The following is a 15,514-nucleotide window of genomic DNA, read 5'->3' as shown; positions in this document are numbered from 1 at the left end:
ACCAGGTTTGCCATTGGCTGGACCCTGATCCCATGACAGTATGGCCTGGGGCAGAGCTGGGGGGACTGTGCGAATGAGCTCCCTCCCCACCAGGCTTCACCATCATACATTTCCTACCAGTATCTGCTTGCTCTCCCCCTCCCAGGGCTGGGAGCCAGGAGCAGGAGTGGGAGGATGCTGAGTCACACCCCCACAGGATATGAACACCACCCCTCTGCTCTGTTGGTCTGATGCTAGGAGCGACCCCGTGCCTCAGGACCTTGACACCCACTGCTAAGTTAGCTCAGCTCCTGTGCAGAGGTGCCAGCACATGCGCAGTGAAGAGGTCCCCCAGGCCGCAGACCTGACCCAGACCTGGGTCCATCATCCCAGGCGACCAGGAGACCATGTAGCGTGATGTTCAGGAAGCTGGAGATCTGAGGGTTTTGTTGTTGTTGTGTTTTTGGAAGATAGCTCTTTTTAGAAGTTTTTTTTCTTTCTTTTTAATTAATTTATTGGAAAGGTAGAATAACAAACAGGATGGGAGAAAGATGGAGAGACACACACAGAACACTTCTGCACACTGGTTCACTCCTTCAAGTGGCTGCCAGAGCCAGCCAGGGGCCTGGAACTCCAGTCAGGTTTCCCACGCTGGTGGCTAGGATGACCCAAGCACTGAGCCATCCTCTCCCGCCTTCCAAGCACAGCAAGCAGGAGGCCGGACTGGAAGCAGATCAGCTGGCACAGCGACAAGCACACCGCTATGGAATGCCAGGCTTGTAAGAACAGCTGAATCCCCCGAGCCAGCCCCGTGCTGGGAGGTTTGGCCTCTTTTGAGCGGAAGGGATGGACAGTGGGCGGGGGGGGGCAGTCTTAGGATCTGAGGAGAGAAAAGTCTGGCTCAAGGCAGAGACCTCTGTTCTGGGTGCAAGAGAAGACGCCCTCAACGGGAGCATTCCTAGGCTAAGTACAAAGGGTTCTGGAGCAATCTTCAGGAGGGAAGTCAGCATGCAGCTAGTAGAGCGATTTTTCTGGAACTCCTGTCCTGCAGCCAAACAGAAGGCGGTGGCTGGTGCTGGGCGGGGCAGAGGGATTCCGGGCTTAGCAGAGACGCGGAGCACCTGTTAGACTCCTGGGCTAAGTGTCCATGGGCTAAGTGTCACCACCGAAAGCCCCCTGGCTCCATGTGCGTGTGCGTGCACCACCTGGCTTTCTCTGGACAGGACTTGCAAAGTAGCCCCCAGATGAGTGTCCAGTGAGTCTGACCCGCCCAGAGCCAGCGTCGTCACCCAACCCCCAGGTCTGAACCTGAGTCCTCTGTGGCACATGGAACCTAGAGCCTTGCTCATTTAATCCTGGTGCTGTTCCCCCTTGCCCCCAGGGACCTGCGGGACCCAAGTCCAGGCCTCGTGACACCTCTCCGCCACTTCAGCCCACATGGTGGTTGAAGTTGGGCAGGACAAGAGAACCTCACTGCAGGCGGCAAAATTGATTGGATGCACTTGGCTTTAGCCTGGGCGGCCATGGGAGGGAGCCCCACTGACCGCAGTTCTGCCAAGTGGCCCTGCATGGCTCTTCTCACACGGATGGGGGCTGTTCGTGCTGTTGGAACAACCACTTCTTCAGCCCTGACCCCAGAGTCCAGCGACGGCTGCAGAGGGGACAGGGACCGCTAAGCGCCTGGGCCACCCTCTCTGTTCTTCCAAGTCTCCCACAAGACAGCGACAAGGCCGCACGCCTTGACTGCAGGCCCTGCCGGGGGTGTTTATGGGATCCCAAAGACAGAGGCAAAATCAAGTTCACAGCGGCGAGCAGCACAATGGCTTCTTGGGTTCCCCTGGCAATGCCCGTCATGCCAGGTGGAGCAGTAAACACAAAGCTCTTTTGGCCCCAAGGAGCCAGGACAGGACAGTGCGAAGTGTCCTGCAGTTGCTCTCTAAACTGAGAGGGTACACAAAGCAACCCTGCCCCTGAGGAGGCTGGAGGGAACCAGACACACATGTCAACAGCCTTGGATTTTACACAGATCATATCAGGAATGAAGGACATCAATCATGGCTACTTTGAGTCCTTGGGATTGTTGTAAAGTGAGGTGCAAACCAAAATTACAATTATGACGAGAGAGGGACACGGCTGCAGCTCTCCAGGGCTGTGGTTCCGGCGGGCGCAGGAAACTCCTGCCAGGATAAACACAGCCGCTGGGCACATTGGAATATTCTGAGCCAATTTCCCTGCAGGGTTTGTTCAGGTGTGCATTGCTGGCCTCCACCCACTAGAGGCCGCTGGTGCCTCCCAATCCAAGCCGACAAAGCCAAGTGCCTGGGGACGTCCTGGTTGAGAACTTTGGGGTAAGCAGACACAGCCCCCTGCCCATGACCTTAGTTAGCTGTGGGCATCAGGGAGTGTTCCCGTCCCCGGGGGGAGGGGGGGACGTTCCCATTGCGTGCGAATTCAGAATGGCAGGTCCTGAGTTGATTTCTAGTGAACAGCTTGTTCAGTTAAAACCTGATGCCGGGGGTGGGGGGGGGGGTTGGGGGGGGTGGGGGGGTGGGGGGGGTGGGGGGGTGGGGGGGGTGGGGGGGGTGGGGGGGTGGGTGGGGTTCGGTGTGGTCTAGCAGCTAAAGTCCTCGCCTTGAACGCGCCCGGGATCCCATATGGGCTGCAGGTTCTAATCCTGGCAGCTCCACTTCCCATCCAGCTCCCTGCTTGTGGCCTGGGAAAGCAGTCGAGGACGGCCCAAAGCTTTGGGACCCTGCACCCTTGTGGGAGACCCGGAAGAAGTTCCTAGATCCTGGCTTTGAATCGGCATAGCATTGGCCGTTGAGCTCACTTGGGGAGTGAATCATCAAGTGGAAGATCTTCCTGTCTCTCCTCCTCTCTGTATATCTGACTTTCCAATAAATAAATAAATCTTTAAAAAAAAAAAAAAAAACCTGATGCGGGTTGGAGCCTCGGGTCTGGCGTCCATAAACTTCCTGGCAAGGGCCAGATGTGCAAGTTTCAGGCTTTGGGGAGGACAGCCAGCCACAGCCCAGGTGCAAACAGTGGGTGTGAATGCACTCCAATACAGCACAATTTGAATTTTTACTATTTAAAAAAAAATTTTTTTTTTTTTTGCAGTCACAAACTGCTACTCTTTGTTAGATTCCTTTGTATCCACTTAGAAAGGCAACGCCATTTTTTGAATGCATGGCCCTCCACAGGAAGCAGGCCTGGGATTCAGCTCCAGGACCAAAGTTCACAGACCCCTGGGCTGCCAGCAGCCTGCAGCAGCAGTAGCCAGGAGCAAGCTGGGGTTCCTGACACAGACCTGCCCACACCTGGGGCAGGAGTCCTGTGGCAGTCTCTCCTCTCTCGCATCTCCTGCCTCTCCCAACCACCGCACTCTTGGCATTTTCAAACTGCTGCATCCTAAGACACCATTTTCCAACCTATACACCAATTGACTTCTTTGCCAATCTTCTAGAAGTTTCTATTACTATAAAAGAAAAGCCACCAGTAGGGCTCTACCGTTATTGTCTGCCTGGTTCCCAGAGACCCCAGAAAAGTCTTTACAAGAATAGCGTCTGTTTTTCCAGTGACCTTGTCTGACAGGAAGCAGAGAACACAGCTGAGACCCTGGGTGGGGCCAGCTGGGGTCTGGATGTGGCCAAGGCAGTCACCAGGGACTTCTCCGTGTGCGCAGTACCCAGGGCCTGTGAGTGCTCAGGAGAGCTTGGCGTGTGGTCCCCTATGCAGTAGGAGTAGGGGCTCCCACGAGACCCCCACTGGGTCATCACACATAGGGGTAGCGCCCCGTACTCTGGGGGAGCACAGGTGAACGGGGCTAGTGCCTGAAAAGGCTGCTGGAACCAGTCCTTGACCAGTGAAGGCAGTGGCAAGGGGTGCAGGTTCCCAGACGCTGCCCAGCTGCCTGTGGGAAGAGGCCTTTTCAGGGTACGCTCAACAAGAAGCCCCGGGTGCCATGCCAGTGCGAGGGGGTCATGACCCCATGCAAAAGCAGTGTGGGGTGGATTTCTGTTCCCCAGCATGGGTTCAAGACAGAAAAGCAAGGAAGCCTGGGAGGGCAGGGAGGTCCTGTTGATCCTGTCACACTGGGTCTCCGAGACCTCTTGCCACACCATGTGGCCTTCAGAGCTTGCTCTCAGTGTGTCCTGGGAGGACTTTCAATGCAAGAAATTCTCTGGTTGTCACTGAATTTTTCAAATACGGATTTGGGGTGCCTTCCTTCCCGAGCTCAGGAGCATAGGGGTGAGGTTGTGCCCTGGGAGCAGGGGGTTCTGTCAGAACTGGGCCCTCCACCCCACTCCTCCCTGGCGGACAGTCACGCCTGTTGGGGGAGGTCACATATTCGTTCCTTTCTCCTCCTGAAATGCCTTCCTGACCCTTCCTGGCTTCCTCTGAGGAAACGTCTTCCAGAAAATTCCCAAAGTTCACCACCAACTTGTCAATCAGGTCATGGGGGTAAGAATATGATTTTAAGATCATGTCTTTGTCTGTGTACACGGAGTCATCATCCTTCAGGTATCGCTTGCCCTGGAAAAGAAAAAAGGAGATACCTCAGATGGTCATTTTGGGGAAACTGAGGCTGTTACCGACAGTCATTAGCCCCTCCCAGGCTCACAGTGGTCATCTCAGGGCCTGCTGTGCGAGCTCAGTGAGAGCACCCCACTTCCCACAGGCTGGTGCCCTGCCTTCTGGCACTTTCAGAGCTCAATGCTACCTGCCCCCCAATCCTGTGGCCACAAACCCTCACTTTTGATGGAAACATCAGCATCAGGGCTCTAAGAATGAGCCCACAGTCTCAGTGCCCAATGTCAGCACAGGGCACCCCGCCCCCAGCAGCAGCGGTGTCTTTGCTGTCTCTGTACCCCCAGGGCCTGGGTTGAGAGGCTAGCACAGTGCTCAGTGTATGACGAATCAGGCCAGACCGATGACAGAGTGTGCAGAAGGCACTGTAGTCATCAGACAACACTGCCACAGAACCTAGAAGCTCTTCATGTCCCATCGAACAAAGAGGAAGGTAAGGAGAGTGATACAACACTAACAGGGGAGCAGGGACCAGAGCTGAGGCTGTGGGGAACAAGTGTCCCGGGTCACAAAGACTCCTGGGGCCAGGGGTCCCAGCTGGTCCATGCCTCAGACAGCTTCCTGCTAACGCACCTTAGAAGGCAGTGGGTAGTGGCAAGTGCTTGGATTATGCCACCCACCTGGGAGAGCCAGATGGAGTTCCTGACTCCTGGCCTTGCTCTGGCCCAGACCTGACTATTGTGGGCTTGCGGAGAGATGGGTGCAGTGAACCAGTGTCTTGTTCTTATTCTCTCTCCCCTAATTTTTCAATAATACAAATGTAAGGTTATATTTGCCTTATTTCTGTTTCAGTGAGATATTAATGCCTAACAATCATGCCACAGAGACAGAGAGAGCCAACCTGCACCTGCAGCTTCACTCCCTGTAAGCCCACAACAACCAAGGCTGGGTTGGGCAGAGCCTGGAGCCAGGAGGCCAACCCAGGTGTCCTACGTGGCTGGTGATGATCCAGCTACCTGACCTAGCCCCACTGCCTTCCAGGATCTGAAAGAAGCAGGAAGTTGGGATTGGGATCTGGAGCCAGGAAATGAACCCCATGTGTTCAGTATGGGAGGCATCCCATACTGTGCCCTAACTGGCATCCTAACTACCGGGCCAGCATGCTGGCTCCCTCTTGCTAATCCCACGGGATAGACAGTAAGGGCAGAGCCAGTATCCTCCTTAGTTTCTAGGACCAGTTCCGTGCTGGCAAAGAGCCCAGTAAAGCTCTTTCCTCTGGCCCAAAGCACAAGACCATGTTCCAGGAAAGATGATTCCAATGGTGTAGTCAGCTGCTTGCCTGGGTCTTTGAAACCTTGAGTCCTTCTTATGGGAAGCCTGAGGGAATCTCTGCCCAGTATTCTTTCCCACCTCCAGCCACCCTGCCACCTCCCACAGTCAGCCTGCACACTGGTTTCTTTAATAATAATGTTGAGTCTTTACCTTGAAATCATCTTCATGCCACGAAGCTATACTACTTTCAGCAGGGTTGGGCACAACAGGCCAGCACAGGTGAGTCAGTTTGCTAAGGAGACAACACAAGGTGAGTCCAACAAGCATTTTCTATACCCTGCATGGCTGAGTCCAAGCATTGGGGCTCAGCAAGGGCACCCTGATGGGCTCCCTGTTAGATAAGGGCAAACTCGCACGGGGTCCTCTGCAGGATGTCAGGGGAAGAGACCTCACCCTGCACAAAGCTATCCCCATCCATGCTCACTCCCCTGCCCCGTGTCCCCACGCAGGAGGACACCATCACACAGTCATTCAGACTGACTGTCAGGAAGGTCACCTCCTAAATCTTACAGGTTACCCATTCTATGGTTTCCACAGGGTGCTCCCAACCAGCGTGACTTCAGAGCCACTTAGAACTGCAGACTCTTGGCCTTCACCCCAAACCATTGGATCAGAAACCCTGGGGGGTAGGGCCTGACCCCAATGCATACTGAAAGTAGAATTCCCACTGAAGTATGATATCAGATGTTCCACCACTGCCTAGACCTACCACGTCATGATACATTTAAATCACAGAAAATTAAACTTGTAACTATTATGAAGGAACTATACTACTGTAATAACATGGAAGGACAATAGGAGGGGAAATAGGGGGCAGGAACAACTATACATGCAGAACCATCTCATGGAAAGTAGTAAATATATATGAATAATTTAAAAAGAAAAGTACAAATAATAAAACAAAAGCAGACGAAGTGCGATGTGCATAATGGACAAAGGCTGGTGTTGATGATTTGGTGGCAACACAGTTAAGTGACGTTAGCTTGACTATTCACTAAATGCAGCAGTGTGTTAGAGAAGGCCACGGCTTCTCTGGCCCACTGGGGACAGAGTTCTGCCAAGGAGGGATCGTCAGGGCAGCTTCAGCCACTGTGGGCAGAATTTGCAAGAACCCAAATACAACCTTCTTCTCCTACAGTAGCTAGGGCAGGGAGAACACAGGTGCATGCAGCCAGCCCTCAGATGCTGAGCCACAGGAGAGCAGGTTTCTACAGGCATGTGACTGGCCGGCATGCTGTGTGCATGGCACATGCCCTGCTACACACCCCGCTACACAGCTGCACACATGCTATACAGCCCTGCCACACAGCCACACATGCACCACACAGCCCTGCTACATATCTGCATGTGCGCTATACAGTGCTGCTACACAGCTACACGCCTTCAACACAGCCTGCCCCCTGCTCTGCCTCTTGCTGCTCTCAGGGGCTCCTGAGGCACTGAGAGAAGGGACCTGTTGTCCAACTCTAGTCCCCAATGACAAATGCAGCAGGTTGGCCTGTAGCCAGCTGGACACGCCTGACCTCTCTAAGGTTTATGCTTGGACACGGAGCTGAGTGGGAGTGAGACTTCTTGCATGGTCAGAATTCAAACAAGCCCTAGTGTGGGCTTCAAACAGGTCCCAAATGAATACATGAATGGCCGCTGCCTTTGTGGTGGGGAGCCCTCTCCTACAGCGCCCAGGAGTCCGTCTACCCTTCATGCCCTGCTGCCAAAGGCGCCCACTGTTGCCCGTACACACTCACTTGGGTTTCCGGAGACTGTACATCACAGTGAGGACAATGAGGGTAAGAAGGCCTCCTCCAACCACGCAAGTTATCAGGACAATCTCAAGGACATCTTGGGGGAGAAGACAAGAGCAGGCAGGAGTAAGCCAAGTACCTCCATTTCTTGACAAATATCAAAGATTAACTTTTTCTTCCAGTTGTTTCACACATTTCTAAATTTTCTTTCCCTTAGATCTAACTTCTTTTCCTTCCAGTGGTCTTCCCTGTACATCTAATACTGATACATTTTATGTTCCCCAGGGCCGACTCCCAGCTTCATCCAGTCAGTGAAACCTTACTGAGCACTTACTAACTGCCAACACTATGCTGACTACTAAAGCCAGCAATCAGCAGCAAGTGCCCCAAATCCCCGCTCCTGCGGAGTTTATACTCTGGTCAAGGACTCAGAGAACAACTAAGATTATTTCAGGGAAAAGGGTTTGCAAGATGAAGAGTCACTAAAGTGAGGTGAAAGGGAGCCCAGCAGGGTAAGATTGGGTGGTCTGGAGAAAGTGAGGTCTGAGTTGGAAAAAGGAGCCACACAAGCAGAGAACTGGCAGAAAGACGCCCCCGGCAGAGGGGGCCGTTCTGGGGCAGGTGCAGACCAAGGCGGAATGTGGTAGGAATCCAGGTTGTTGTGGGACAGATGAGGAAGGGCTCTGAGAGTGACAGTAGAGAGTTTGGGATTTATTTAAAGCAGAACAAAGTCGTGGATGGGTTTCAAGCAGGGGCTGTCACTTAGAGAATGGTTTACAGAAGACCCAAAATGACAGTGGGGCGATCTACAGGCCAGACCAGGGCACTCTTAGGCTCCAGGGTGTGTGCTTGCCTCCACCCTGACCCTTGGAGAAAATTCCATGAGTTGACACAATCTGTGCACTTTCTATCAAAGAGTTTCAGGAAGGCAATCTTAGTTCATAGACACAGAAAATGTTTTCTGGGTACAACACATGACTACACTCACATTTTCTGGAACCCTATTACTATTTGATATGTAAATGATAAAATCTTTCAAAAATGCCTCAAGCAGACAATTTTTAGCTTGCATCAGTTATTGCAAAACCTGGCAATATTCCTGCATTTTTCATCCAAAAGGATGTTCTGTCTTTAAAACAGTTTTAGTGCATCCTTAAAAACCATCTCTCTGCCATTCGAGGACTTGGCAACATCAGCCTGCCTCTCCCCACACTCCTTCCTCATGTTTCATCTTCCCCCCATTCCATCGTCTCCCTCTCATCCATTTCCCTCCACCCACGAGCAGATGAAACTGTCACATTGCACCTGATTTGTGGTATCTGTTAACTTGTTTTGCTCCTTATTAACACAGAAGTTGGCACATCAAATGTATGTCGTTTTGCTCAAAAAAATAAAAATCCATGAACAATGGAGCTAAGCCCCTTCCCGAGGGTCATTGGCCTTTGTTCACTCAAGGTTTTCCTTCCAAGGCCCTAATATGTAATATTCTTTGACACCTGATGACTGTGACCCTGGGGACAGCCTCAAAGTGAGGACTGGCTTGGTGTTGAGACTTGCTATGAACTTGATCGATCTTCTGTGGGCTGATCTGGCCTGTCCATGAGGAAGTTTTCTAAATTCAGCTGTCAGTTTTCTTGTCTTCCTCTCTCTCTCCTCACACACCTGCCTTTCTGAAGTTCTTCTCACTCAGCTACCTGTCCTGTCACTTGGGTTTTGCCTTCATTTGGCTGTGGTTATTTCTGCTTGACCTAGGGTCAACACCAACAAGAAGTACTCAGGATTTCAAGGAGAGACTCACTCATTGACAACGTCTTGAAGTTTATACTGGTCCCATTCTTGCCCCCAGCACTGGTGCTGGCCATGACTACAACAGTGTAAGAAGTCTTCCGTTTCAGAGACGCTAGATCATATTGCAGAACGCTGGAGTCAACCATCTTGGCTAAAGGAGAAATAATGAGAGTCAAACATCCAGCCAAGATGGGCTGAGCATTATGTTTGAGTGGCTCCAAGAGCTTTGGAACCTGCACCCCCAAGCTTAACCATCTCATCCTCTAACCCCTATCCATGATGTACATGATGTGTACTGGTCAAATTGGGATAACATTTCCCTCTCCTCATTTCCTTGACATTTGGAACTTGCAAATTCCTCTCTTCAAAGAGCTTATAAAATATATGAGAGGCCACTGTGGTGGTGGGTGGAGAAATCATACCACCTCTAAAAATATGTATAATTAGTACTGTCAAGAAAAAAAAAAAAACAAAGCAAACCAAAAACCTTTTTAATGTTTAAGGCAAGCATCGAGGCACAGCAAGTGGAAGCTCTCACTTCCAGTGTTGGTTTAGGTCTGGCTGTTTCACTTCCAATCTGATGTGCCACCGAAGGTAGCAGAGCTGTTGCAAGCACATTGGCCTCCTCTACCCACGTAGACCCAATAGAATTTTTAGCCCCTGGCCACATGGAGAGTGAAGTAACACTCTCTCTTCCTCTTTGTCATTCTGCTTTTCAAATAAATAACTGCATCTGTCTACAAAGAAATGCTAAAAACTCTGATTCAATCTTTTACACATTGAATACATGTATCAAATGATCAACTATCTCACAAAAAATGTACAATTAAAGTAATTTTTAAAAGTCTTTCAGGAGCTAAAACTTCAGAAACTCTTAAAAGGCAACATAGTACACATCTTCCCGACTTGCATTTTTCAACGTCTTCTCCTGTGTGACATCAAGAGCACAAGGAACATCGTGCTAAGTGAAGGAAGTCAGGTACAAAGGTCACATATTGTATGGTTATTACTGTATGAAATACTGAGGATAAGCAATCCACATAGAGACGTCAAGTAGTTTGGCGATTGCCAGGGAATGCAAGAGGAGAATAGGGAATAGCAAATGAATGGATTTAGGGTTTCTGTTTGTTGCTGAAAAGAAGTCCTGGAAATAGAGGGTGGTGACAGATGCTCAACCCTTTAGATGTTCTTAATGCCACTCAAATATAAACTTCTTGTTTTTAAAAGATTATTTATTTTTACTGGGAAGTTAGATATACAGAGAGAAGGCGAGACAGAGAAAGATCTGTCTGCTGATTCACTTCCCAAGTGGCTGCAACGGCCAGAACTGAGCCAATCCAAAGCCAGGAGCCTGGGGTTTCTTTCAGGTCTCCCCTGCAGGTATAAGGTCCCAAGGCTTTGGGCTGTCCTCAGATGCTTTCCCAGGCCACAGGCAGAGAACTGGATGGGAAGCAGGGCAGTTGGGACATGAACCAGCACCCACATGGGATCCCAATGTGTGCTAGGCATGGACTTTAGCCACTAGGTTATTGTGTCAGGTCCCAAATATATACTTCTCAATGTTTAATGTATTATGTGTACATTACCATAGAAAAAGAAATTAGCCTAAATAAGTACATAGACATAGCCCAGAATTTGGGATGTCAGAAGGCACTGTGGGCTAAGGATGACTTGATGGTGGGCAGAAATCATAATTGAGTGTCCTGCACTAGATAAGTGGCACCTGTCAGACTGTGCCCCTCTGCTCTTTAAGCCAGGCTTACCCCTTGGTAGCAGTCACAGAGCTCACAGGCAGTAAATCTGCTCAGAGCCTGACCAGGCCTCATATCCACTCCTCCCCTTATCACAAACCCCTCACGTATCATCACTCAACCCTCAGTTAACCTTCACCTCCAAAACAAGAGGGTGCTCTGGGTCCCGTTTTTAGCAGGTGGTCGAGACTGCTGGTCATTAATCCCTACAATAGGGCTGTACCCACTGCGACCTTGGCTTGTAGGGGTTTTTTTTTCTTTCTTTTTTTTTTTTGTCAAATTTGATTATGGGCACACTTACAGAATTCTTCTCCATCTTCAGACTGGCAAAATATGGTGTAGTTGCTGATGAAGCCATTTCTCTGATGCTTGGGGATCTCTTCCCATGTGATTGTGGCTGTCTTCAGACCAATGTTCTCCACCCTGGTCACAGGTCCATTTGAGGGAGCTTGAGATGACAGTGAGACAAATGGTCCACACTCAACACACCGCAATGGAGCATTCCCCACAGATTGAGGTTCTGCTAGGACCCGCATCTAAACCACAGTCCTGGAGGTGGGGTTAGTAGGAAAGCCAGTGACACACTTGTTTGGGAGTATTATTTTCCACAATCACCTGTCTTAAGCCAGAAGAGAGATGAAAACAGAGGAAATGTGCTTTCTGAGAGACCTCTCACTCAAAGAGCACCCAGCTCTTTCACATCTGTAAGCTACCTTTGCATTACAAGATATTGTTTCCAATGCAGAATCTAAAACATCCTAACTTCCAAAGTGGCAGCAAGGAAATGCAAACAATTTGCTTGCTTATTGCTGTACATTCATTTTTTAATGTGTCCAGTTTAGGATGAAGCCTGTAGCTCCCTTGGTTGATCTTCCTAGAAGTTATAAAGAGAGCAAATAGACAGACAGATGTCTTTTTTTCTTTTCTTTTTTTTTTTAAGTTGGGCAGGGAGGGTTTGGAAAGTCCCAAGGCATAGCACTAGCATCTGGCAGGGGGGCTTCCGGAATGGTTCCCAGCAAGCCAGCAAGCATGGCGGGGGAGCGGAGCAGGGGAGAACAAGGAAGCATCTACCACAAACCACTGCTGCAAAAAACAAATCACTTCTGAAACAGTGGCCAAAGAGCATGGATCCCAGGGCCAGCACTACGGCTGATGGCCTGGGAAAGCAGTAGAGGATGACCCATGTGTTTGGACCCCTGCACCCATGTGGGAGACCCAGACAAAGCTCCTGGCTTCATGAAGCCCAGCTCAGCATTGTGCTTTGAAGTAAGGAATAGAAGATCTCTCTCTCTCTCTCTTTCTCTTTCTCTCTCACTCTGACACTGACTCTGACTTTTAAATAAATAAATCAGTTTAATAAAAGAGCTTGAGTTTACTCAAAAGGCAGAGCTCTTAGGACCTGGTCTCAAAGCCCCCTGTTAATGCTATTATGATGGCAATTACATTCAACACGGGTTTTGTACAGGTTACAGGAGCAGGTTAGGCCTTGAGGGTGCCATTGATGTCCTGTGGGGCCATCCTGTGTGGAACTGAGGGGTTCCATGTTCTGCAGTGGAGTGCTGAGCTGCCACACTGGGCTGTGCTCTCCATCTGTCACAGAGGAGTAAAAATAGCCAAAAACTTGAGTGTCCTCCTCCAACCCTGCTTTTATGCATATTGAGAGAGATCTTCCATCTGCATTTTTATGTTCCCAAACATCCACAACAGCCACTTCTGGGCCAGGCCAAAGCTAGGAACTTGGAACTTAATCCAGGTTTCCCACATGGGTGGCAGTGACCCAACTGAGTCTCCCAGAGTGTCCAGTAATAGAAAGCAAGATGAGAAGTGGAGCCAAGATGAACCCAGCAACTCTGAAACCAGATGCGAGGGTTCCAAGCAGCAACTCAACCACAGCACTACCTGCTCATCCCCCTGAGCTGACCTTAGTTAAATGATTCCTTAGTCTATCCACCCACCCTGGCTTTGAAGTTTAGTGTATCTGTAATCGAACTGCAACTGAATCAAATTCAGAGTTTTCTTCAGGACAAAGGTGCAGCACAAATGGGCCTAAGACAACCTTAAGTGAATGGCAGGCATTCCCAGCCTTAGCTGAATCTGGAATGGGCCCTGCTATTCTCCTCCACTGCCCTGCCCGTACATACGCTTTTCTTTAGCATAAGCCTGGATGGAACGTGGCTCGCCCACTTTGTCTTGCAACACAGGGTACACAGAGATGTTATAGCATGAGAAAGGTTTTAATTTATCTGAAAAAAAAAGAAAGAAAAAATAGAATAAATGCACAGCACAGTAAAATGAATGCTGGATTCCATTATGACATGATGTGCAAGGATGGTTCTCTTTCCCTACTCTTGCCTCCTCTGGGAGACAAGGTTAGGCCAGATGGTTGCTCTGTGTGTGTGTGTGTGTGTGTGTGTGTGTGTGTGTGTGTGTGTGTGTGTGTGTGTAAAGCAAGATTTATTTAAGAAAATGACAAAGAGGTCTCCTGTTGTAGTGACAGGAGAGGCCCCCAAGAGGGGGAAAAACTGAGAAAATGGTGCAAGTGTTGTTTTTTTATGCACCATCTCATCTTAATCTGAGGTTTTCTAGTGAATTCTTAGAACCAAATCCTGTACTACTTTAGCAAAATTACAGTGTCATCCAGGAAGAGAGAAGTAGGTTCTGTTCACCACATCAGCAGCTAGGAGTTCTGGTCAAACATTTAAAAGCTGATGATCATGACAACCAAACCCAGTGCAGAGGGCACCTGCAGATCCCATGCTGGATACCTTGCTGGATTGTCCAATTCTTGGCTCCTGTCACAGATCCCCAGGAAAAGTCAGAGCGTTCTGAGTCCAAATCTGGGACCCACTCAACCATCCACATGTCCACCTTTTGGGCACAGCTCTGCCACTCCACCACCAGCTGGTCCTGAGCCAGCCTGGCCTGCATGTCCTCAATGCACTGAAATGCTGAAAGGAGAGAAAGGACTGGATCAGTGACCACCCAACACTCCCCCAGGCATCAAGCATGCTGGCATCTGTTCATTGCCCGAGCTACAAAACAGTCCAAGTCCAAGAATTCCACTGCAGCCTCCTCTGATGCGGGCAGTTTTCACTCCTCTACTGTAAATCCCTTTTATTTATTTATTTATTTATTTATTTATTTATTTATTTATTTATTTATTTATATTGGAAAGGCGGATATACAGAGAGGAGAGACAGAGAGGAAGATCTTCCATCCGATGATTCACTCCCCAAGTGAACACAACGGCCGATGCTATGCCGATCCGAAGCCAGGAGCCTCTTCTGGGTCTCCCACGTGGGCGCAGGGTCCCAAAGCTTGGGCTGTCCTCGACTGCTTTCCCGGGCCACAGGCAGGGAGCTGGAAGGGAAGCGGGGCTGCCAGGATAGAACCAGCACCCATATAGGATCCTGGGCGTGCAAGGCGAGGACCTTAACCACTGTGCCACCGCGCCGGGCCCATGTAAATCTCTTTTCTATACCCAATGCTTTGATAGCTTCTGTGGCTTTGCCTCATCCCCAAATTGACCTTTTCCAGCAAAGTGGCTCATTAAAGTGTTGCTGATTAAAAGAACTCAGCTGCCTCAGGTGACTCTGCAGGGCCAAAGGAAAACAAACCTCAGAAAAAGAATCTCCAAAGGTACAAGTTCAGGTACCAACAATAGTGTGGCTGGGAAGCTAGGAGATGGTGACCTTAACACACCAAGGAGATGACTTCGCACTTCAACCTCCCCGCTGGCCCTACACACTAGATACGGACTCATCTGCTCCAGGCAGCAAGAATTGTGCATGTATCAGAAAAGCAAAGTACCTAGGTATGGATCAACTCATGAAATGGCAGGAGTCAATGCAGGACCAGCAAGAAACTTATCTCTGACAATAGGTTACAAAGATTCTTCTACTAGAAGAGTTAGGCACATGGATTCCAATCCAAAAACTATGATTTCATGGGAGAGATCTTACACACAGAAATGGCAGACTTATTGGGGGCCTATCAGAAAGCAGAGATGGGGTGAGAAGGGGGTCTCAGAAACAACAGGGTGTGGCTCTCCCTCTCTCTCTATTCCCCACTACAGACTTCAAGAGTTCACATGTGTGTATGACATGAACACCGAAGACAGCCCTGGATCAGGGCAGAAGAGCAGACAATGTCCCCACAACAAGAAAAATTCCCAAAGCCTCGGGAAGCTATGCAATTCAGCTAATGCAGGACACTGCATTCTGCTATATCTGGCAACAGGTGCCACCAAGGCTGAGTGTACATGGAGGAGTCTCATTCTTGGGAGCCACAGTGCAGGGAACCTTCTCCCCTAGGTAGTCCCAGAAATAACCCAAGGAAGCTGCCAACCTGAAAAGGTAGCTCTGAGAAAGGGCAAAGCGAGGCCAGCAGGAA

General features: G+C 49.8%; 1 protein-coding gene across 1 annotated transcript in view; it reads right to left on the bottom strand.

Annotated features, from left to right (window-relative positions):
- Positions 1-4,110: 4,110 nt before the first annotated feature.
- The window catches only part of IL31RA (interleukin 31 receptor A), a 34,414-nt gene continuing 23,010 nt past the window's right edge, over positions 4,111-15,514 (bottom strand). Inside the window, exons 8-14 of the mRNA XM_040977337.1 lie at positions 13,888-14,070; positions 13,264-13,365; positions 11,424-11,570; positions 9,382-9,522; positions 7,587-7,680; positions 5,992-6,073; positions 4,111-4,515 (exon numbers count right to left, since the gene is read on the bottom strand). Of these exons, the coding sequence (XP_040833271.1) occupies positions 4,111-4,515; positions 5,992-6,073; positions 7,587-7,680; positions 9,382-9,522; positions 11,424-11,570; positions 13,264-13,365; positions 13,888-14,070 (1,154 nt within the window). The remainder of the gene's footprint in view (positions 4,516-5,991; positions 6,074-7,586; positions 7,681-9,381; positions 9,523-11,423; positions 11,571-13,263; positions 13,366-13,887; positions 14,071-15,514) is intronic.

The sequence above is a fragment of the Ochotona curzoniae genome, unplaced genomic scaffold (assembly GCF_017591425.1).
Source record: "Ochotona curzoniae isolate NIBS_2020 unplaced genomic scaffold, NIBS_Ocur_1.0 contig_2754, whole genome shotgun sequence".
Taxonomy (NCBI): domain Eukaryota; kingdom Metazoa; phylum Chordata; class Mammalia; order Lagomorpha; family Ochotonidae; genus Ochotona; species Ochotona curzoniae.
This window is presented reverse-complemented; position numbering and strand designations above follow the sequence as displayed.